The following is a 25,499-nucleotide window of genomic DNA, read 5'->3' as shown; positions in this document are numbered from 1 at the left end:
TCGCGAGCTTCACAAATATGCATGTTTCTTATTGTGTTTGTCTCCCTTCACATGATAATTATGTACTGACAATACAAAGTGTGTACAATTGTGAACAAATTAGGTTAGCTTTGCTAAGATAAGAGTCTCGGCTCGGCTCAATCGAGACGATGGAGAAGGTACTCGACCTCCACTTGTTTTGTCAAGGGGATCACCCATCGGTCATACAACTCGTAAACCACCGAAGGGGCGACTTTGAAACTGGATTGGCTGCTGGCGTCGTCACCAGTTTCAGTTGGTCCGTCCAAGGTCACATCTTGGCCGAACACCATGGCCTTCTTCTCCACCCTCCTCTTCACCACATCCTCTTGGGCTTCAGATGTCAGCAGTTTCATCAGAGCATCCTTGTCCTGCATAAAAATCGAGAGATTTTACTTTGCTTATTACATAGACCATGCATTCTGGTGACCATTTATGATCATCTTAAAAAGATCAGTTATACTACATGATCATTTCAACACTGGTTTCACTGTTGGGCGATGAGATGAAATGATCGATGAAGCATGTACCTTTGAACGAATCAAATCTGTGTATCGTTGCTGGTCTCCTCTGAACTTCACTTCTGCCACGTACCTCCCGTAGTTGATCCTCCTCGAGAGCGCCTGCGAGAAGGATGACAAACACAATATCACCACGCGCATTTGGGGTATATATAGAAAAGCATGCAATGTGGCGTTCCATATCACCTGCAGGCACGCGAGATCTGATGCGGCGGTCACAGCGTAGTTGCCATCCTCGCTGCCATTGTTGGCCAGCAGAGGGAGCAGCTCGCTGAAATACATGCCCCATATGGCGTCGTTCGCGTTCACGGACGCCGCTCCGGGATGCAGATCCTGGATTGAATTTCGTCAGCACGAGGTTACGGTAAGACGGCGACAGAGTTTCTTCATTGTTGGGCAATGGAAGATGCATGGAGTGGAAGCTTACGGTGGTGAAGTTGTATGGAGGCGCCAGCGTGAAGGGCACTCTGGATTGGAAGAAAGGGACCTCCTGCTGGCTTTGGTACCATCCTGCCTGCACAAAACGTTCCACAGCTCGTCAGGTTTGTTACCTGTGAGGTTGCTTAAGTACTGCAGTCGTAGCACTAGCACAACGGTAACGTGTCTTCATTTAGAAAATAAGACCCGGAGTGTGGTCTAGCTTTGCTGTGAATCGAATCCAATGCAATATATACTTACGCTTTGTCTTCTTTGCTTAAGGTAACCAACTACTTTCTCCGAATTACTAAAGTTGTACTAAAACTGCGACAAATAATATTGATGCTTAAAGTAACTAACTACTTCCTCCGAATTACTAAACTTGTATTAAAACTGCGACAAATAATATTGATGCTTAAAGTAACTAACTACTTCCTCCGAATTACTAAACTTGTACTAAAACCGAGACAAGTAATATTGATGCTTAAAGTAACTAACTACTTCCTCCGAATTACTAAAGTTGTACTAAAACTGCAACAAGTAATATTGATGCTTAAAGTAACTAACTACTTCCTCCGAATTACTAAAGTTGTACTAAAACCGCGACAAGTAATATTGATGCTTAAAGTAACTAACTACTTTCTCTGAATTATTAAAGTTGTACTAAAGCTGCGACAAATAATATTGATTGGAAGGAGTGCCTGGTTTTGCAATATATATACTCGGTCCGGTTTAGAGTTTCCGTCAATCAAGCATTTTTAAGTTTGACCGCCATTATTATACAAGATATTACAAGCATGAACAATGTTAAATTGATATTAGCAGTTTTTTTTTCATAAAATATGATTATATTTTGAACCAGAGGGCGTATTAGTTATCACGTTCAGTCAACACCTTCCCGGGAGCATGTAACGTCTGACCGTAGTTTTCAGACGCTCAAGTCAAAACATCTTAGACATAACTACAGCAGAGGTCGTCCTCGGGCCATAACAATTGACAAGTGAGCGTTGAAAAGAGAAGAACTGAAAGCTACCAGCTACCAGGTAGCAGAGTCAAAGAAAGAGAACAAGAGAGGGAAGGAGAATCGCATCATGCATGAATGCATGCATGGATGCCATCGAGAACGAACGATCGGACTACCACACCTTGGCCTGGATCTGCTCGGACTCCCGGACGAAGAGCTCGACGAAGGAGCCGTTGCGGCGGCCATGGCGGCCGGCGGGGCCGAAGCACGGGCGATCGTCGTAGGCCGGCAGGTTCAGCGGGTGCTTGGCCCGCTCGATGAGGCTGAAGACGACGGTGTCCTCCTCCCTGGTGAGGAAGCCCCTCACCGTGTCGAGCCCGAGCCCCGCGCACGGGGGCACGACCACGAGCAGCAGCGCGATCGCGTTGCAGAAGAGGAGGAGATACGTGTGAAGGGAGGGCGCGGCCATTGGTGTTACAATCGGTTTAGCGAGCTGTTACTCATGGATGTAGGGTATTTATGGTTGCCGAGAAGGACGCGGCCGGAAGGATGATCAAAGAAGTGACCGAATGGAGAGCAAATCGATAGGTGGACGGCGACGGATCGCCGGCGGGCGATTAATTGGACAGTGTACAGTGCATGTGATGTGACTCGATTAATTGGTCTGCGTTGGATGAAGGGGTTGTGCAAGTTGATAAGCTGAAGAAGGTTCAGAGAGATGAGAAGTCAGAAGGCGCAGGGTCAAACACGATGTGAACAAATGTGGGGTGCTCTCATGCGCGCATCTCGTATACATTACAAGCGGCGGCACGTGCTGTTGGATCATCGTCACTGGAAAGGGAAATGCTAAAGCTTCCACGATAGTGGATGAATTTGGCAAATGCGTGATCCGGTGATGGTGGGCTGGGGTCACCCTCTACCTCCACATTATACTAGTTGCGAAAAGGGCTACCCTACCTAATTAGATAAGCTTATTTGTTCAAAATAAAAATTAGATAAGCTTAAACATTTTCAAAAGAAAGCAGCGCCATCTTCTTGGTGTTTAACGTCATGTGCTCCGTATATCCACTGAGATTTTTTTAGGGTACAGTTGAAAGCCCGATTCTATAAATAAAGCCAACATGACAGAGATCCAACAACGTTAGTACAACCCAGACGTGAAAGCAAGTTTATGTAACACTTACGAGGCGCGCAGGCCAAGGATATCATGTAAAGAAAATATCCCCGGATGAGTAATTGTAGGACATAAGGCGATAACAGATGTGCGGATCTTGAAGATGATCTTAAAAAAAAGCACCAGTGTCCACGGCCTTAGCGAGAGTCTTCCACTGGAGCAGAAGACGAACAAATTTAAACAAGAAATTAGTGGATCGATTATATGACAAATGTTCATTTTTTTAGAAAAGGAAGTTGAAACTCCGGGCCTCTTCATCAAAAGATGCACACAATCATCTTTATTAAAATTTTCAACAAAGCTCTTGCAAAAATATGCATTACACAACCTAAAGCCACCACTCCACACCTACAAACTCGATAACGGTGGATGCCATCGCAACGCAAAATGTTCGGGAATTTTAAAATCTCACAAATTTTGAAAATGTCCACGATTTTTTATAAAAATTCAATTTGTAAAAAAATGATCATGAATTTTAATAATGTACTCAAATTTGAAAATTTTATTTGCAGATTAAAAGGTGTTCAAAAGAATTGAAAAATTTTACTGACATTAATGAAAATGTTCAAAAAATTTAAAAATATTCATTAATTAAAAAATAGGAAATAAAAAAATGTCCGAAAAAACCGTGGAAGAAGAGAAAGACGAAAAGAAAAAAAGAAAAATTAGAAAAGAAAAAAAAATAGTAGGAAAACATAGAGGGCGTGTTTGGTAGCCCGCATAGAGGCCAACCAGGCCCGCGCCGGAAGAAAAATGGGTTGTTTGCCTACCTGCGTTCACTGTTTGGCCTACATCGCACGGACCTCAAAGCACCTCCCAGCCGGGCCTGCTGGTAACGCTCAAATAGGCAGTTTTTCCAGAGCCAGGCCCTTGCGATGCGCGTGGGCGGCGGCGGCTGCACGCGAGGAGCCACACTCGAGAAGTCGCGTTGCTTCCCAGAGCGCTGGCAATAATTACCCTCACCTTCCCGCACCACTCTCTCTTCACTCTCCCACTCTCACCGGCGGTGGCGGCGTGATACATCCATTTTGTATCATGTTTTCCTATGGTTATTTATAATGTTTTTGATCAATATAACACTTTGTGGAGCAATTCTAATGCCTTTTCTCTCTTAATTTGCAAGATTTACATGAAGAGGGAGATTGCCTGCAGCTGGAATTCTGGACCTGAAAAAGCCATGTCAGAGATACCTATTCTGCACATCTCCAAATGAGTTGAAATTTCACGAAGATTTGTGTTGGAATAAATAAAAAATATTGTTGAAAATAAATACCAGAGAAGGCCACCCAGGTGCCCATGAGGCACCAGGGCACGCCCACCCCCTGGGCGTGCCCTCGTGGCTCGTGGAGCCCCTGGCCAGCCTCTGATGCCTATCTTCTAGTATATAAGCCCATTTGCCCTAGAAAAAATTAGCAGAAGACTTTTGGGACGGAGCGCCGCCGTCTCGAGGTGGAACTTGGGCAGGATCACTTTTGCTCTCCGATGAGCAATTCCACCGGGGATACTGGGAAATCGAAGTCATCGTCATCACCAACAACCCTCTCATCATGGGAGGACCAATCTTCTTGAACATCTTCACCAGCACCATCTCATTTCAAACGCTAGTTCATCTCTTGTATTCAGTCTTTGTATCAAAACTCCATATTGGTACCCGTGGGTTGCTAGTAATATTGATTACATCTAGTAGTTGATGCTAATTGGTTTATTTGATGGAAGATTATATGCTCAGATCCTTAATGATATTCAATACCCCTCTGATCTTGAACATGAATATGATTTGTGAGTAGTTACTTTTGTTGCTAGTAGTGGTGTCATGTGAACTTTGACTACATGACACTTCATCATCTTTGAGCCTAAAGGAATGCATTGTGGAGTAGTAATTAGATGATGGGTTGCTAGAGTGGTAGAAACTTAAACTCTAATTTATGTGGTATTCCGTAAGGGGCTGATTTGGATCCAGACGTTTCATGCTATGGTTAGATTTATCTTAATTCTTCTTTCGTAGTTGCGGATGCTTGCGAGATGGGGTAATCATAAGTGGGACGCTTGTTCAAGTAAGAATAACACCCAAGCACTGGTCCACCCATATATCAAATTATCAAAGTAACGAACGTGAATCAAACAAGCATGATGAAAGTGACTAGATGAAATTCCTGTGTGTCCTCAAGAACGCCTTGCTTATTATAAGACACCGTGCTGGCCTGTCCTTTGCTACAAAAAGGATTGGGCTGCCTTGCTGCACTTTTGTTACCGTTACTACATATTGCCTGTTGCAAATTATCTTGCTATCAAACTACTCGTTACCAATAATTTCAGTGCTTGCAGAAAATACCTTAGTGAAAACCGCTAGACATTTTCTTTTGCTCCTCGTTGGGTTCGACACTCTTACTTATCGAAAGGACTACGATTGATCCCCTATACTTGTGGGTCATCACGACGTTCAGCGGATCGACGAATAGCAAGGCGACCATCGGCATCCGCAACATCACCCGCAACACTTCCGCAATGGCGGTAAGCACTGCTTTCACCTCCTCACATACTATTTCGCATTCGATCCGTGTTCTAGGCGAATGGGGAATCGGGGTAAATATCCATAGAACTGATCATAACATCATCATGAGTTCCTAGTAGCGATGGATTTTAGGGTTCCGATCCAGATTGGGTACAAGGGGAATGGGGATTGGGGGTTAATCTTACACAGTAGTTTCAAATCTTAGCCCCGGCGACCCTGGAGGTGGTTGGAGCAGCGGGTGCCCTTGGCCTTGTTTTGTCCTCTGGCCAGGCCATCGTCTTGTCATTGTCGCAGGAGTCCAGACCGATTGGCAAAGTACGGTGGCCTAGCTCCGGTGCCCTGACAACCATTTCCACCTCTTCTTCCTCCTCCGGCTCCAAACCGATGACCTCCGGCACCACCAAAATCCTATTCCAATACGCTGCAGCACGCTGGTCATGAGGAGCCCTGTACTCCCTGCACTTGGACCACCTTTCCCTCTATACAGTGTCGCTGGAGTCGGCATGATTCATGGCCCAACGAAGGATTTCGACTGACATAGCGCCCTTTGCTGGGTCAGGAATCAGCGTCTTCAACTCCTCCGTTGTTGCCTTCTTCACCACATCGTGTGCCTCCTTGTGCATGTCTTCGATGCTACTGAAGTTCTAGCACACTTCCATGGTGCTCTCAAACTTGGTTGCGGTCACCGAGCAAGCACCCGAGGAAGAAAGCCCTCCATCCAATGCCCCAAGGGAAGGGGTTAAGGTTGGAGTTGGAGTTCATGGCGATGATAGGAGAAAGAGTGAGAGACAAAATGAGAGAGGGTTAACTGAGTGCGGTTGTGGGCAAGTAGTGATTATCGGGGTGGGTAAATATAGGGGCTTTGGACAATAGGTTTTAATGCAGATCAACCTTTGAACCTTGTGCTCTTCATGACGCCATGAACTTTGTGTTGTTTATAATGCAGATTGAGATGGAGAACAATGAAAATGGCAAGGAGGTGGTGCTGCCCTTGGAGGTTGTGCCAACCACGCATGAGGAGGTGGCCACGCATGACGACGTGGTGCCGGAGGAGCTCCCAGCGACAAGCATCGGAACTACAGGCACTACCATGAGGAGGCTGGGCCAACTCACTTCTACAAGGTGATCCTTGCCCCGAAGCTTGAGTGCATCTCAATGCCCCTCGACTTCACCAAGCACTTCCCAGCCGTGTCGACAGAGTTCAAGTTGAAGACGAACAACGGCTGCTCACGAAGGGTCATCGTCCGGCAGATGAACGGCAGGGTCACCCTCGATCAGGGTTGGGCCACCTTCGTCGTCGTCCATCGAATCAAGATCGGGTACATGGTGACCTTTGATACGTCTCTAACATATCTACTTTTCATAATGCTTTTCCTCTTGTTTTGGACTCTAATTTGCACGATTTGAATGGAACTAACCCCGGACTGACGTTGTTTTCAGCAGAACTACCATGGTGTTGTTTTTCTGCAGAAATAAAAGTTCTCGGAATGGAACGGAACTTTGCGAGGAATTTTTATATTAGTAAAGAGAATTTCTGGAGCCAAGAGCCACCTAAGGGGGGCACCTGGGTGGGCACAACCCACCAGGGCGCGTCTGCCACCCAGGCGCGCCCAGGTGGGTTGTCCCCACCTGGCGGCCCCGCAGACCCTGAAACCGACGCTATAAAATCCCATATTTCCAGAAAAACATCAGGGAGAAAGAATTATCATGATCCACGAGATGGAGCCGCCATCACCTCCGGTTCTTCATCGGGAGGCCAGATCTGGAGTCCGTTTGGGGCTCCGGAGAGGGGGATCTTTATTCTTCGTCATCACCAACCCTTCTCCATCGCCAATTCCATGATGCTCCCCGCCAGGAGTGAGTAATTCCTTCGTAGGCTCGCTAGTTTGCGAGGAGTTGGATGAGATTCATCATGTAATCTAGTTAGTTTTGTTAGGGCTTGATCCCTAGTATCAACTATGTTCTGTGATTGATGTTGTTATGACTTTGCCATGCTTAATGCTTGTCACTTTGGGCCCGGGTGCCATGATTTCAGATCCGAACCGTTTATGTTATCATAATTATATCCATGTTCTAGATCCGATCTTGCAAGTTATAGTCACCTACTATGTACAATGATCTGGTTGTTGGGGAACGCAGTAATTTCAAAAATTTCCTACGCACACGCAAGATCATGGTGATGCATAGCAACGAGAGGGAAGAGTATCTTCCATGTACCCTCGTAGATCGTAAGCGGAAGCTTTACGAGAACGCGGTTAATGTAGTCGAACGTTTTCATGATCCGACCGATCCAAGTACCGAACGCACGGCACCTCCGAGTTCAGCACATGTTCAGCTCGATGACGTCCCACGAACTCCGATCCAGCAGAGCTTCATGGGAGAGTTCCGTCAGCATGACGGCGTGATGATGGTGATGATGTTGCTACCGATGCAGGGCTTCACCTAAGTACCGCTACGATATGATCGAGGTGGATTATGGTGGAGGGGGAACCGCACATGGCTAAGGGATCAATGATCACCTTGTGTGTTCTAGGGTGCCCTCCTCCCCACGTATTTAAAGGAGGGAGGGGAGGCCGCCGGCCTCTCTAGGTGCGCCAAGGGGATGAGGAATCCTCCTCCTAGTAGGAGTAGGATTCCTCTTTTCCTAGTCCTACTAGGAGGGGGGAGGAAGGAGAGGGGAGGAGAAGGAAAGAGGGGGCGCAGCCCCTCCCCTAGTCCAATTCGGACTAGGCCCATGGGGGCGCGCGGCCAGCCCTCGTGGCTTCTCCTCTTTTTCCCCTAAAGCCACCTAAGCCCCATATGTACTCCTGTATTCCCGTAACTCTGCCGGTACTCCGAAAAATACCTGGATCACTCGGAACATTTCCGATGTCCAAATATAGTCATCCAACATATCGATCTTTATGTCTCGACCATTTCGAGACTCCTTGTCATGTTCCCGATCTCATCCGGGACTCCGAACTACCTTCGGTACATCAAAACACATAAACTCGTAATATCGATTGTCACCGAACATTAAGCGTGCGGACCCTACATATGGGTTCGAGAACGATGTAGACATGAGCGAGACACGTTTCCGGTCAATAACCAATAGCAGAACCTGGATGTTCATATTGGCTCCCACATATTCTACGAAGATCTTTATCGGTCAAACCGCATAACAACATGCATTGTTCCCATTGTCATCCGTATGTTACTTGCCCGAGATTCGATAGTCGGTATCTCAATACCTAGTTCAATCTCGTTACCGGCAAGTCTCTTTACATGTTCCGTAATGCATCATCCCGCAACTAACTCATTAGTCACATTGCTTGCAAGGCTTATAGTGATGTGCATTACCGAGAGGGCCCAGAGATACCTCTCCGATAATTGGAGTGACAAATCCTAATCTCGATCTATGCCAACTCAACAAGTACCATCGGAAACACATGTAGAGCACCTTTATAATCACCCAGTTACGTTGTGACGTTTGGTAGCACACAAAGTGTTCCTCCGGTATTCGGGAGTTGCATAATCTCATAGTCATAGGAACATGTATAAGTCATGAAGAAAGCAATAGCAACAAACTAAACGATCATCATGCTAAGCTAACGGATGGGTCAAGTCAATCACATCATTCTCTAATGATGTGATCCCGTTAATCAAATGACAACTCATGTCTATGGTTAGGAAACATAACCATCATTGATTCAACGAGCTAGTCAAGTAGAGGCAAACTAGTGACACTCTGTTTGTCTATGTATTCACACATGTACTAAGTTTCCGGTTAATACAATTCTAGCATGAATAATAAACATTTATCATGATATAAGTAAATATAAATAACAACTTTATTATTGCCTCTAGGGCATATTTCCTTCAGTCTCCCACTTGCACTAGAGTCAATAATCTAGTTCACATCGTCATGTGATTTAACACCAATAGTTCACATCTTTATGTGATTAGTTCACATCTCCATGTGACTAACACCCAAAGGGTTTACTAGAGTCAATAATCTAGTTCACATCGCTATGTGATTAACACCCAAAGAGTGATCATGTTTTGCTTGTGAGAGAAATTTAGTCAACGGGTCTTCAACATTAAGATCCGTATGTATTTCGCAAATTTCTATGTCTACAATGCCCTGCACGGAGCTACTCTAGCTAATTGCTCCAACTTTCAATATGTATCCAGATCGAGACTTAGAGTCATCTAGATCGATGTAAAAAGCTTGCATCGACGTAACTCTTTACGATGAACTCTTTCATCACCTCCATAACCGAGAAATATTTCCTTAGTCCTCTAAGGATAATTTTGACCGCTGTTTAGTGATCTACTCCTAGATCACTATTGTACTCCCTTGCTAGAATCATGCTAAGGTATACAATAGGACTGGTAAACAGCATAGCATACTTTATAGAACCTATGACTGAGGCATAGGGAATGACTTTTCATTCTCTTTCTATTTTCTGCTGTGGTCGGGTTTTGAGTCTTTACTCAACTTCACACCTTGCAACACAGGCAAGAACTCCTTCTTTGACTGTTCCATTTTGAACTACTTCAAAATCTTGTCAAGGTATATACTCATTGAAAAAAAAACTTATCAAGCGTCTTGATCTATCTCTATAGATCTCGATGCTCAATGTGTAAGCAGATTCATCGAGGTTTTTCTTTGAAAAACTCCTTTCAAATACTCCTTTATGCTTTCCAGAAAATTCTACATTATTTTCGATCAACAATATGCCATTCACATATACTTATCAGAAATGTTGTAGTGCTCCCACTCACTTTCTTGTAAATATAGGCTTCACCACAAGTCTGTATAAAACCATATGCTTTGATCACTTTATCAAAGCATATATTCCAACTCTGAGATGCTTGCACCAGTCCATAGATGGATCGCTGGAGCTTGCTGACTTTGTTAGCATCTTTAGGATCAACAAAACCTTCTGGTTGCATCATATACAACTCTTCTTTTAGGAAATCCATGAAGGAATACAGTTTTGACATCCATTTGCCAGATTTCATAAAATGCGGCAACTGCTAACATGATTCGGACAAACTTTTAAGTATCGATACGAGTGAGAAAATCTCATCATAGTCAACACCTTGAACTTGTCGAAAACATTTTGCGACAATTTGAGCTTTGTAGATAGTAACACTACTATCAGCATCCGTCTTCCTCTTGAAGATCCATTTATTTTTAATGACTCACCGATCATCGGGCAAGTCAATCAAAGTCCATACTTTGTTCTCATATATGGATCCCATCTCAGATTTCATGGCCTCAATGTTGGGATCTACGGTAGGGTGCATCGACTGCAAATTAAAATTTCCTACACGCGGAACAACCAAGAACATGCTACGAGAGATGGATCACAGTTTGTTACCACTAGACGTGCAGTGCCGTGCAGCGGAAGAAGAGTTGGGGCAGTGCGTCCGCGTGGATCGTCTCCTCCTCGTCCGATCTCCCTCGTACAACCGGTGGTCGGTTCCCACGTGATAGCGCCGAAGCGATCAGCCCATGAGTGTGCCGCACCTCCACTATATATATAGGCGTCCGTCAAGGGCTCAACACTTGGGCCTCGCACGGACCCTAAAGCCCATAAGTCTACTCGGCCACAATCCGAATACAGTTCGGATCACATCCGACCAGTTTTGTCGGATCCGACCTCGTAGGTTCCTTCCCTTAAGCGCGCGACCCCTTAGGTTCAAGTCGGCTTGGTCGCAGTTCGGATCACCTCCGAACTGCACGGTTGGTAGCGGCCTCTAGCAAGACATGCCGAACACCAAGCATACTATGAAGCTGGTTAGCGAACCTGTACATCACACTTCCATTCCTTTTGCCACACGATATATGTTGTTGAGCTCAAGGCGAGTCTGTCATCCTTTTGCTAGCCCGACCTCTTTCTCGTTCCAGTGATGCTGACCAAAAACCGGATTATCTCATAATCCTTGTCGCATGGCCATGCTTATCCTGGTCGGATCACACGAGGGGCCTAGAGTATATCTCTCCTGATAGGAGGGGCAAATCCCATCTTGCTCGACCACGTCTCATAGCATGGTTCTAGACAAACCCGAAACCTACCTTTATAACTACCCAGTTACGGAGTAGCGTTTGGTCGGCCCAAAGCAAGTCTGTCACCATCCCGAGTACATGCGTCAGCTCAGGTCTTAGGACATAGAACATATGTTGTACTAGAGACTCAGAGATGACATATAGCTGCGTCTCATAGTTGGATCTGTCCGACTTGGACCTTATCTCGACTCGGATCCGACTGCGTCGAATCCGACCAGATCCTTCCAAGTCCATATTATCCGCTTAGTATCCAATGCTCCATGGCTAGTGAGACCAAGCCATCGACCGTGTCATATGCTAGTCTATTTGTTTGCGCGTCCACACAACCCTTTCGACTAGGGATCTTTTAGGAGAGTCATCATACAATGCATAGTCCCACAAACAAGTCATGTACTTACTGATACACATCATTGATAATGTCCAAGGACTATCTTTATTCATAAACACATAGGAAATATCATCATACATGATTGCCTCTAGGGCATATCTCCAACAGTCTCCCACTTGCACTAGAGTCAATCAAATAGACATCGAATGCCCATAGCTCTAACGTGCCCCTCATGCTTGGGTTGTGGAAGCGGCTTAGTCAACAGATCCGCAACATTTGCATCCATGTGAATTTTGCATAACTCTACATCACCACTCTTTACGATCGTTCGTATCAGGTGATATTTCCGATCTATGTGTCTGACCTTGTGGCGATTCCTCGGCTTCTTGGCTTGTGCGATGGCACCAGAATTATCACAATAAAGGTCCAACGGTTTTACCGAGGCTGGGAAAATACCAAGATCATCCAGAAAGTTCCGGATCCAAACACCTTCCTTTGCAGCTTCACAAGCCGCAATGTATTCGGCTTCTGTAGTAGAATCGGCCACCGTATCTTGCTTGGAACTCATCCAGCTCACTGCTCCTCCATTCATGACGTACATGAATCCAGACTATGATCGACAATCATCTCTGTCGGTTTGGAAACTAGCATCGGCGTAACCCCTTATGATGAGCTCTTTCTCACCTCCATAAAGTAGGAACATCTCTTTAGTCCTTTTCAGGTACTTCAAAATAGTCTTTACTGCTGCCCAGTGACTCTCACATGGGTTGGTCTGGTATCTACTTGTTAGGCTTATTGCAAAAGCAACATCGGGCCGCGTACATATCATGGCATACATACTGGATCCAACTGCCGAGGCATATGGAATCCTACTCATCCTTCTTCGCTCATCAGATGTCGAAGGACTCTGAGTCTCGCTTAGCCTTATATCATGTGAGAGTGGCAAGAACCCTTTCTTTGCCTCACTCATGTTGAACCACTTCAACACTTTATCTATGTACGTGCTCTGGCTTAAGCCAAGCAGCCTCCTTGACCTATCTCTACAGATCTTAATGCCTAATATGTACATTGCCTCACCAAGGTCCTTCATCGAAAACTTGCCATTCAATGACTCCTTGACCGAGTTCAGCATCGAAATATCATTTCCGATCAGTAGTATGTCATCCACATACAAGATCAAAAACACTATCGGGCTCCCACTTAACTTCTTGTATAAACAAGAGTCCTCTTCGCTTTTGATGAAGCTGAAACCAGTGACGAACTCATCAAAATGAATGTTCCAGCTCCGAGATGCTTGCCTCAACCCATAAATGGATCTCTTGAGCTTGCATACCTTACTAGTGCTAGTCGGATCGACAAAACCCTCGGGCTGTATCATATACACATCCTCGGTTAAATTTCCATGAAGGAAAGTCGTCTTGACATCCATCTGCCATATCTCGTAATCGAAATATGCGGCTATAGCTAGTACGATCATCACCGACTTTAGCATCACTACCGGCGAGTAAGTCTCGTCGTAGTCAATTCCTTGAACTTGTCCATAACCCTTAGCAACAAGCCGGGCTTTGTGGATCTGAACATTTCCATCCACATCAGTTTTCTTATTAAAGACCCATTTGCAACCAATGGCCGTTACGCCAGGCAGCGGATCAACCAAGTCCCAAACTTGATTCTCATCCATGGACTTTAACTCGGATCTCATGGCCTCCAGCCATGCCTCGGAATCTGGGCTCACCATCGCTTCTGCATATGTGGTCGGCTCGTCACTTTCTAGCAACAATACATCGCACACTCTGTGCAATCTTTCCGACCTCCGTGGTTCCGGTGCCGCTTCCACTACGGGTTCCCTGACTGACTCCGGTATGATCTCATCACCAGTCGAGCCGTCCCCGAGTGGTCCTCGAATTTCTTCGAGTCGGACCGTCCTCCCACTGGCCTCCCGACTGAGAAACTCTTTCTCAAGGAAAACCCTGTTCCGAGCAACAAACACTTTGTTCTCTTCTTGGTTGTAGAAGTTATATCCCAAGGTTTCCCTTAGATATCCCACGAATATGCATTTATCCGACTTGGGTGTAAGCTTGTCTGACATAAGTTTCTTGACAAATGCTTCACAACCCCAAATCTTTAGAAAAGACAAACTGGGACTCTTCCCGGTCCACATTTCATGTGGTGTCTTGTCTACGGATTTTGATGGTACCCTGTTAAGTGTGAAAGCTGCAGTTTCTAGAGCATATCCCTAGAATGACAGGGGTAAATCCGACTTGCTCATCATAGATCGAACCATGTCCAACAAGGTGCGATTCCTCCGTTCTGATACACCATTTGTCTGTGGTACCCAGAGGTGTGAGCTGAGGTACTATACCTCTGCTTTTCAGATGATCATCAAACTCCTGGCTCATGTACTCACCTCCACGATCAGATCGTAGAAATTTTATAGTCTTGCCGAGCTGATTCTCCACCTCGTTTTGAAACTCTTTGAACATTTCAAAAGTCTCTGACTTGTGCCTCATTAAATAGATATATCCATATCTACTCAAGTCGTCGGTAAAAGTCACGAAGTACTGATAGCCACCTCTGGCAGTTGTGCTCATTGGTCCACACACATCACTGTGTATCAGTTCCAACAGCTCGGATGCCCTCTCACAACTCTTTGCGAAAGGAGACTTAGTCATCTTGCCGAGCAAGCATGATTCTCATGTCTCGAATGACCCAAAGTCGGTCGAAGTTAGGAGTCCATCATCATGGAGCTTCTTCATGCGTTTTAGACTAATGTGTCCAAGCCGGCAATGCCAGAAGTATGTCGGATTTATCTCATTGGGCTTATGCCTCTTGACATTCACGTTATAGACCGGTTCCTGTTCTAGATTCAATATAAATAACCCATCAAGAATGGGTGCATAGCCGTGGAACATACCATTCAAATAAATCAAACAACCATTGTCCTTTAAATTGAATTCATAACCCTGACTCATCAAGCATGAGGCAGAAATAATGTTCCGACTAAGTGCAGGAATGTAATAACAATTATTCAATTCCAAAATAAATCCAGAAGGAAGCTGGAGCTGCATCGTGCCGACCTCCAACGCAGCAACTCTTGCTTTGTTGCTGACCCTGATGTCAATCTCCCCTTGTGCCACACGCCTAGTTCTTACTAGCCCCTGCATCGAGTTGCAAATATGAACAACCGATCCAGTATCAAATACCCAAGAGCTACTAGGTATGTCAGCAAGGTAAATGTCTATAACATATGCAACAAGTGTACCTTTGCCTGAAGCAGCATTCCCGGCCTTCTTGCCATGCTCTGCAAGCCACTTGGTACAGTTCCTCTTCCAGTGACCAGTTTCCTTGCAATGATAGCAAATGGTCTTTGAGTCCAGTCCAGACTTCGGCGCAGCGGCGGAGGTTACCATCTCCGTGCCCTTTGCCTTAGCCTTCTTCTTAGACTAACTCATCTTGAACTTAGCCGATTTCTGCACCATCAACACTTGATGCGTGCCTTTCTTAATATCCTACTCTGCTACTTTGAGCATCCCATGCAATTCAGTGAGCTTCTTATCCATGCCATGCATATGATAGTTCGAGATGAACGTCCCATAGCTGGGCGGAAGAGAACCCAGAACTGCATCAGTAGCCAGCTCATCCAAGAGCGGGAAGCCCAACCGGTCCAAAGCTTGCACATATCCGATCATCTTGATCACATGCGGGCTCAGTGGATCACCTTCCTTCAGCTTACAATCCATCAAGGATCGCCAGACGCTGAACCTTTCGGTCCTAGCCTGCACCTGAAACATGCTCTTAAGACTCTCGATCATATCGAAAGCCCCAACGTCTTTGAAATGCTGCTGCAAATCGGGCTCCATACAAGCCAGCATGAGGTAGCTGATCTCGTTTGATTCATCAATGAGTTTCTGGTAGGCATTCTTGGTTGTGGTACTAGCATTATCGGCAGGTTCCTCTAGAAGCGGATCCTCTAGAATATGTTCCTTTTTATCATGCTTGAGAACAATTCTCAAATTTCTATACCAGGTAGTAAAGTTTGTTCCATTCAGTTTATCCTTTTCCAGAATTGATTTCAATGCAAAGTTGGGTTGAGCAGGTGGTGCCATTGATCTACAACAGAAAAATATGCAATCACTAAGCAATGTGTTTATGTAGAGTAATTCTAGCCTTAAACAGAAATACTCCCACTGAAGTCAGCATCCCTCCGCAAACTCTCAGTGATTTAGGATCCGACTAGCACATGCGACTAGTGAGCTTTAGCATCACTGCTAGACAACATGTCTATCTGGTAAGCAACTCCTTGCTAATCGTATCTCTATACGACTCCTATCGGTCGGGTAGGTATCTCATACCCCGGCTCCCGACCTCTTTTGCCACAAGGCCCAAAACCGTTTTGATAGCCTTGTCAAGTCAACCTAATGCAGTGCATGTCCGTGTCCGACACGAACCCTTCAGTTCAAGGACACCTAGCAGCACCCCAATTTTATGAGCCCACTACTAGACGTACTTGACGTGCGAAGGTGCAACATCGGGGATGGCAATTCGCTTGATATTCATGAGGGGTCTTTCTACCATTCTAACATGCATAGAAAATAAGGAAGCATAACAATCACAAATAAACACATATTGTGAAATAGTATGGCTCTGATGACCCACAAGTATGGGGGATCTATCATAGTCCTTTCGATAAGTAAGAGTGTCGAACCCAACGAGGAGCAGAAGGAACTGATAAACGGTTTTTAGCAAGGTATTATCTGCAAGTACTGAAATAAGTGGTAACAGATAGTTTTGTAATGAGATAATTTGTAGCGAGCAACAAGTAACAAAAGTAAATAAAGTGCAGCAAGGTGGCCCAATCCTTTTTGTAGCAAAGGACAAGCCTGGACAAACTCTTATATAAGGAAAAGCGCTCCCGAGGACACATGGGAATATCGTCAAGCTAGTTTTCATCACGCTCATATGATTCGCGTTCGGTACTTTGATAATTTGATATGTGGGTGGACCGGTGCTTGGATGCTGTTCTTACTTGAACAAGCATCCCACTTATGATTAACCTCTATTGCAAGCATCCACAACTACAACAAAAGTATTAAGGTAAACCTAACCATAGCATGAAACATATGGATCCAAATCAGCCCCTTACGAAGCAACACATAAACTAGGGTTTAAGCTTCTGTCACTCTAGCAACCCATCATCTACTTATTACTTCCCAATGCCTTCCTCTAGGCCAAAATAATGGTGAAGTGTTATGTAGTCGATGTTCACATAACACCACTAGAGGCTAGACAACATACATCTCATCAAAATATCAAACAAATACCAAATTCACATGACTACTAATAGCAAGACTTCTCCCTTGTCCTCAGGAACAAACGTAACTACTCACAAAGCATAAACATGTTCATAATCAGAGGGGTATTAATATGCATAAAGGATCTGAACATATGATCTTCCACCAATTAAACCAACTAGCATCAACTACAAGGAGTAATTAACACTACTAGCAACCTACTAGCACCAATCCCGAACTTGAAGACAAGAATCGGATACAAGAGATGAACTAGGTTTTTGAGATGAGATGGTGCTGATGAAGATGTTGATGGAGATTTCCCTCTCCCGATGAGAGGAGCGTTGGTGATGACGATGGCGATGATTTCCCCCTCCGGGAGGGAAGTTTCCCCGGCAGAACAGCTCTGTCGGAGCTGTAGATTGGATCCGCCAAGGTTCCGCCTCGTGGCGGCGGAGTTTCGTCCCGAAAGGTTGCTTCTTATTTTTTCTCGACGAAAGACTTCATATAGGAGAAGATGGTCATCGGAGAACCACCACGGGGCCCACGAGGCAGGGGCGCGCCCTAGGGGGGCGCCCCCCACCCTCGTGAGAAGGGTGTGGGCCCCTGGTCTTCATCTTTTGGCGAGGATTTTTCATTATTTATTATAAGGTGTTCCGTGGAGTTTCAGGACTTTTGGAGTTGTGTAGAATAGGTCTCTAATATTTGCTCCTTTTCCAGCCCAGAATTCCAGCTGCCGACATTCTCCCTCCTTATGTAAACCTTGTAAAATAAGAGAGAATAGCCATAAGTATTGTGACATAATGTGAAATAACAGCCCATAATGCAATAAATATTGATATAAAAGCATGATGCAAAATGGACGTATCAACTCCCCCAAGCTTAGACCTCGCTTGTCCTCAAGCGAAAAGCCGAAATCGAAAAATATGTCCACATGTTTAGAGATGAAGGTGTCGATAAAAATAAAATACGGACATGAGGGCATCACGATCATTCTTATAACAGCAACTTATATAATTTTTGTCATATGATCTCTAATGCTAGAGTAATAATTCAATCACAATATCAAGTATGAATCGTAAACTTCATTGAAAACTAACAAACTACAATCTCGGTCATTGAAGCAATTGCAATTTATCATAACATAGGAAAGAGACAATGTATAAGAGCTTTTCAGCAAGTCCACATACTACTATCATATAATCTTTCACAACTGCTGACACTCACGCAATACTTATGGGTGTGGAGTTTTAATCGGACACAGAGAAAGATAGGGGCTTATAGTCTTGCCTCCCAACGTTTTACCTCAAGGGTAATGTCAACAGTAATAGTTCATGAAAACTCACATCCAATTAGCCATATATACCAGGATCTTTCCAACATAATGTGCTTGCCAAAGGATAAAGTGTAAAAAGGAAGGGTGAAAATCACCATGACTCTTGCATAAGGTAGAAGATAATGATAAAAGATAGGCCCTTCGCAGAGGGAAGGAAAGGTTGCCATGCGCTTTTATGGTTGGATGCACAAAATCTTAATGCGAAAGAACGTCACTTTATATTGCCCCTTGTGATATGAACCTTTATTATGCAGTCCGTCGCTTTTATTACTTCCACATCACAAGATCGTATAAAGCTTATTTCTCCCACACCAATCAATCATACATATTTAGAGAGCAATTTTTATTGCTTTGCACCAATGACAACTTACTTGAAGGATCTTATTCAATCCATAGGTAGATATGGTGGACTCTCATGGCAAAACTGGTTTAAGGGTATTTGGAAGCACAAGTAGTATCTCTACTTGGTGCAATGAATTTGGCTAGCATGAGGGGGAAAGGCAAGCTCGACATGTTGGAAGATCCAAGACAATATAATTTATCTCAGATGTAAGAAACCATACCCCATTACGTTGTCTTCCTTGTCCAATGTCAACTCTTTAGCATGTCATATTTTAATGAGTGCTCAAATCATAAAAGATGTCCAAGATAGCATATCTATATGTGAAGACCTCTCTTTCTTTATTACTTCCTATTAATTGCAACGATGACCAAAACTATGCTTGTCAACTCTCAACAACTTTTATTCATCATACCTTTTCTATGTGAGCTCATTACTCTCCATGAGATCCATATGATCTCTTTGTTTCTTTTTATTTCTTTCTCTTTTCTTATATTCACTTAGGATCATGGCAAAACAATCAAGCCCCTGACTCAACACTAATCTTTATTATATAGCTCACAGACTCGATTACATAGAAGGATAATAAAGCAAAGCTCACAACTAGATCATGCCACAAAATTTATTCTACTAGATCAAAATACTACTAATAAGATCGAACTAAGATAAATGGTAAAGATAAAAGTGATGGTAATACGATACCGGGGCACTCCGCCAAGCTTGGTTGTTGCCAAGGGGAGTGCACATACCCATGTTATTATATCTCCTTGGTTGGTGAAGGTGGAGGTGTTGTTGATGATGGATTGTCGCACATCCAGCGTAGAAGGTATTCTAACTTGCGGATAATGCCCTTGAGTGCGATGATATGCTCCTTCAACAAAATATTTTCACGTGTGAGATACTTATTTTGTATACGAGCCAACTCAATCATCTTGAAAGCTTCGATTTCTATAGGGGTAAGAAGATTATGATCCAGTTGAAGGGTGTCTTCTATTGCTGGAACTTGGTCCTCCACGGCCTTCTTGATCCCTTCATCCTTATTGATCTCCATAGGTTCTTCTCTCTTCAGCTCTATCTTCATTAGCCAAGCATCATTGTCCTCATGGTTGGAGGAGGAGGGAGACGACATAGTGCCTGGCCTTGAAAACCCTGACAGAAAACAGCTCGAAACAAAGACAGGAGATTTTTGCGTAATACGGGAGTCAAAACCTTCGGGAGAATATATAGTGAATTTTTACCGACCAAAATACATATCGTGCAACAAAACGGAGTCCGGAAGGCACACGAGGAGCTCACGAGGTAGGGGGCGCGCCCAGGGGGTAGGGCACGCCCTCCACCCTCGTGAGGCCCTCGTGTCCTTCCCGGACTGCTACTTAATTTTCTATTTTTCTAAATATTCCAAAACGGAGAAATATTACCTTAAAAATTGTTTTGGAGTCGGTTTACTTACCGTACCACATACCTATTCCTTTTCGGAGTCTGAAACGTTCTGGAAAGTGTCTCTTATGTATTCCTCCGGGGTTACGGTTTCAATGATATTGGTTTCAACATTTATGGGATTACCTGAGATATAATGTTTGATTCTTTGACCGTTTACCACCTTTGGATTTGTGCCTTTGAAGTTGTTGATTTTTATGGCACCAGAACGATAGACCTCCTCGATAACATAGGGGCCTTCCCATTTAGAGAGAAGTTTCCCTGCAAAAAAATCTTAAACGAGAGTTGTATAGCAATACATAATCACCTACATTAAACTCACACTTTTGTATCCTTTTGTCATGCCATCTTTTAACCTTTTATTTAAACAACTTGGCATTTTCATAAGCTTGGGTTCTCCATTCATCAAGTGAGCTAATATCAAATAACCTCTTTTCACCGGCAAGTTTGAAATCATAGTTGAGCTCTTTAATAGCCCAATATGCCTTATGTTCTAGTTCGAGAGGTAAGTGACATGATTTTCCATATACCATTTTACACGGAGACATACCCATAGGATTTTTATATGCAGTTCTATAGGCCCATAATGCATCATCAAGTTTCTTGGACCAATTCTTTCTAGACCTATTGACATTCTTTTGCAAAATTATTTTGAGTTCTCTATTACTCAATTCTACTTGACCACTAGACTGTGGGTGATGCAGAGATGCAATTCTATGATTGACGTCATATTTAGCAAGCATTTTACGGAAAGCACCATGAATAAAATGTGAACCACCATTAGTCATTAAATATCTAGGGACTCCAAACCTCGGAAAAATAACTTCTTTAAGCATTTTAATAGAAGTGTTATGATCAGCACTACTAGTTGGAATAGCTTCTACCCACTTAGTAACGTAATCAACATCAACTAAAATATGTGTATATCCATTAGAGGCAGGAAAAGGTCCCATATAATCAAAGCCCCAAACATCAAACGGTTCAATAAAAAATGAATAATTCATAGGCATTTCTTGACGTCTACTAATATTACCAATTATTTGACATTCATCACAAGAAAGGACAAACTTATGGGCATCCTTGAAGAGAGTAGGCCAATAAAAGCCGGATTGCAATACCTTATGTGCAGTTCTATCTCCCGCGTGGTGTCCTCCATAAGTTTCAGAGTGGCACTTGCGTAGGATATGTTCCTATTCATGCTCAGGTACACAATGTCTAATAACACCATCTACTCCTTCTTTATAAAGATGTGGGTCATCCCAAAAGTAATATCTCAAATCATAAAAGAATTTTTTTCTTTTGTTGGTATGTGAAGCTAGGTGGTATAAATTTAGCAACTATGTAATTAGCATAATCAGCATACCAAGGGGTACTACGAGAAGTACTTATGACATTTAATTGTTCATCAGGAAAGCTATCATCAATAGGTAGTGGGTCATCAAGAACATTCTCTAACCTAGATAAGTTGTCTGCAACGGGGTTCTCAGCTCCTTTTCTATCAACAATATGCAAATCAAATTCTTGTAGCAAGAGGACCCATCTAATAAGTCTAGGTTTAGCATCTTTCTTCTCCATAAGACATTTAATAGCAGCATGATCAGTGTGGATAGTTACTTTAGAATCAACAATATAAGGTCTGAACTTATCACAAGCAAATACAACTGCTAAAAGTTCTTTTTCAGTAGTAGCATAATTTCTTTGAGCATTGTCTAGAGTCTTACTAGCATAATGGATAACATTTAATTTCTTATCAACTCTTTGCCCTAGAACAACACCTACAGCATAATCGCTAGCATCACACATAATTTCAAAGGGTAAATTCCAATCAGGTGGCTGAACAATAGGTGCAGAGACTAATGATTTCTTAAGTATTTCAAATGCTTCTACACAATCATCATCAAAGACAAATGGTATATCTTTTTGTAATAAATTAGTCAGAGGCCGAGAAATTTTTGAGAAGTCCTTAATGAACCTCCTATAAAATCTAGCGTGACCAAGGAAACTTCTTATACCTTTGATGTCCTTGGGACATGGCATCTTTTCAATAGCATCAACCTTGGCTTTATCAACTTAAATACCTCTTTCAGAAACTTTATGCCCCAAGACAAAACCTTCATTAACCATAAAGTGGCACTTTTCCCAATTGAAGACAAGTTTAGTTTCTTCACATCTCTGCAAAACTCGATCAAGATTGCTCAAGCAATCATCAAAATAAGATCCATAGACGGAAAAGTCGTCCATGAAAACCTCACAAATCTTTTCCCAAAGTCAGAGAATATAGCCATCATGCATCTTTGAAAGGTAGCAGGTGCATTACATAAACCAAAAGGCATACGTCTATAAGCAAAAGTACCAAAAGGGCATGTAAAAGTAGTCTTTGATTGATCTTTAGCCGACACAGGTATTTGAGAGAAACCAGAATAACCATCTAGAAAGCAGTAATGTGTATGTTTGCATAATCTTTCTAGCATTTGATCGATAAAAGGTAAGGGGTAATGATCTTTCTTAGTAGCCTTATTTAATTTGCGGAAATCAATTACCATCCTATAACCTGTAATAATTCTTTGTGGAATCAATTCATCTTTATCATTAGGAACAACAGTAATACCTCCCTTCTTAGGGACACAATGAACAGGACTTACCCACTGACTATCAGCAACGGGATAAATTATACCTGCCTCCAGAAGCTTTAGTATTTCTTTTCTTACCACTTCCTTCATTTTAGGATTCAGACGTCGTTGAGGATCACGAACTGGTTTGGCATCTGCTTCCAAATTTATTTTATGTTGACATAGAGTGGGACTAATGCCCTTAAGATCATCAAGAGTATATCCAATAGAAGCACGGTGCTTCTTCAGAGTTTTCAATAATCTTTCTTCTTCATGCTCTGAAAGGTTAGCACTAATAATAACAGAATATATCTTTTTTTCATCAAGATAAGCATATTTAAGATTATCAGGCAACGGTTTAAGCTCAAACACGGGATCACCCTTAGGTGGAGGAGGATTCCCTAGGATTTCAACAGACAAATTGTGTTTTAGCATAGGTTCTTGTTTAAAGAATACTTCATCTATTTCCCTTCTTTCATTCATAAACATATCATTCTCATGGTCTAGCAAATATTGTTCTAAAGGATCATTAGGAGGTACGACAATAGAAGCAAGACCAATAATTTCATCCTTACTAGGCAATTCTTCTTCACGGTGTTGTTTACTAAATTTAGAGAAATTAAACTCATGAGTCATATCATCCAAGCCAATAGTAACAACATTCTTTTCGCAGTCTATCCTAGCATTAACTGTATTTAAGAAGGGTCTACCAAATATAATGGGACAAAAGCTATCTTGTGGGGAACCAAGAACAAGAAAATCGGCAGGATATTTAGTTTTCCCACACAAGACTTCAACATCTCTAACAATTCCCATTGGTGAAATAGTATCTCTATTAGCAAGTTTAATAGTAACATCAATTTCTTCTAACTCAGCAGGTGCAATGTCATGCGTAATTTCGTTGTATAAGTCAATAGGTATTGCACTAGCACTAGCACCCATATCACATAAGCCATGATAACAATGATCTCCTATTTTAACAGAAATAACAGGCACGCCTACCACAGGTCTATGTTTATCTTTAGCACAAGGTTTAGCAATTCTAGCAGTTTCACCGCAGAACTGAATAACTTGCCCATCAATATTATCAGACAAGAGCTCTTTACCAATAGCAATATTAGGTTCAACTTTAACTTGCTCAGGAGGTGTATATGTTTTAATATTGCTTTTACGAACCACAGTTGAAGCTTTAGCATGATCCTTTATCCTAACAGGGAAAGGTGGTTTCTCAACATAAGAAGTAGGAACAATAGGATCATTATAAGTGACAGTCTTTTCTTCAACTTTAATAGGTGCAGCTACTTTTACTTCTATGGGAGGATGATATTTAAACCACTTCTCCTTAGGGAGATCAACATAAGTAGCGAAAGATTCACAGAAAGAAGCTACTATCTCAGAATCAAGTCCATATTTAGTGCTAAACTTATGGAAAATATCGGTATCCATGAAAGATTTAACACAATCAAACTTAGGTCTCATACCTGACTCCTTACCATTGTCAAGGTCCCAATCTTCAGAGTTGCGTTTAATTCTATCCAATAAATCCCATTTGAATTCAATAGTCTTCATCATAAAAGAGCCAGCACAAGAAGTATCAAGCATGGTGCGATTGTTATCAGAAAGCCGAGCATAAATTTTTTGAAAAATTGTTTCTCTTGGAAGCTCATGATTAGGGCATGAATATAACATTGATTTAAGCCTCCCCCAAGCTTGAGCGATGCTTTCTCCTTTGTGAGGCCAAAAATTATATATATAATTGCGATCACGATGAACAAGATGCATAGGGTAATACTTTTGATGAAATTCCAATTTCAATTTTCTATAGTTCCATGATCCCATATGATCACATAGCCTATACCATGTCAATGCGTCTCCCTTCAAAGATAAAGGGAAGACCTTCTTCTTAGCAACATCATCGGAAATACCTGCAAGCTTAAATAATCCACAAACTTCATCCACATATATTAGGTGTTCATCAGGATGCTTTGTTCCATCTCCTGTAAAAGGATTAGCTAGCAGTTTTTCTATTATACTCGAAGGATACTCATAAGGAATTTCATTTTCAATAGGTTCAGTAGGTTGAGGAGCAACTCTTTGCTCTACTGGTCGGGGTGAAGATACCCCGAACAAGCCCCTCAGAGGATTACTTTCCATAGTAACAAGTGACAGTAAATTTCAGCACACTATATAAATTTTTCCTTACCAAATTTCACCTACCAAAGGCGCTTCACTCCCCAGCAACGGCACAAGAAAAGAGTCTTGATGACCCACAAGTATAGGGGATCTATCGTAGTACTTTCGATAAGTAAGAGTGTCGAACCCAACGAGGAGCAGAAGGAAATGATAAACGGTTTTCAGCAAGGTATTCTCTGCAAGTACTGAAATAAGTGGTAACAGATAGTTTTGTAATGAGATAATTTGTAACGAGCAACAAGTAACAAAAGTAAATAAAGTGCAGCAAGGTGGCCCAATCCTTTTTGTAGCAAAGGACAAGCCT

General features: G+C 42.9%; 2 protein-coding genes across 2 annotated transcripts in view; one reads left to right on the top strand and one right to left on the bottom strand.

The window, feature by feature from the left end:
* Positions 1-8: 8 nt before the first annotated feature.
* On the bottom strand, positions 9-2,669 carry LOC125524382 (chorismate mutase 2, cytosolic-like). The gene is made up of 5 exons (XM_048689437.1): positions 2,102-2,669; positions 967-1,053; positions 726-872; positions 549-641; positions 9-389 (listed from the first exon to the last, which is right to left on the bottom strand). Exons 1-5 carry the CDS (start codon positions 2,387-2,389, stop codon positions 138-140), a joined length of 867 nt encoding a protein of 288 aa, XP_048545394.1. The 5' UTR covers positions 2,390-2,669; the 3' UTR covers positions 9-137.
* A 2,930-nt stretch (positions 2,670-5,599) lies between these two features.
* The window catches only part of LOC125518719, a 51,369-nt gene continuing 31,469 nt past the window's right edge, over positions 5,600-25,499 (top strand). Inside the window, exons 1-2 of the mRNA XM_048683547.1 lie at positions 5,600-5,605; positions 6,553-6,688. Coding sequence (XP_048539504.1) covers positions 5,600-5,605; positions 6,553-6,688 — 142 coding nt within the window. The remainder of the gene's footprint in view (positions 5,606-6,552; positions 6,689-25,499) is intronic.

This window comes from Triticum urartu, chromosome 7, assembly GCF_003073215.2.
Source record: "Triticum urartu cultivar G1812 chromosome 7, Tu2.1, whole genome shotgun sequence".
In the NCBI taxonomy this organism is placed as follows: domain Eukaryota; kingdom Viridiplantae; phylum Streptophyta; class Magnoliopsida; order Poales; family Poaceae; genus Triticum; species Triticum urartu.
This window is presented reverse-complemented; position numbering and strand designations above follow the sequence as displayed.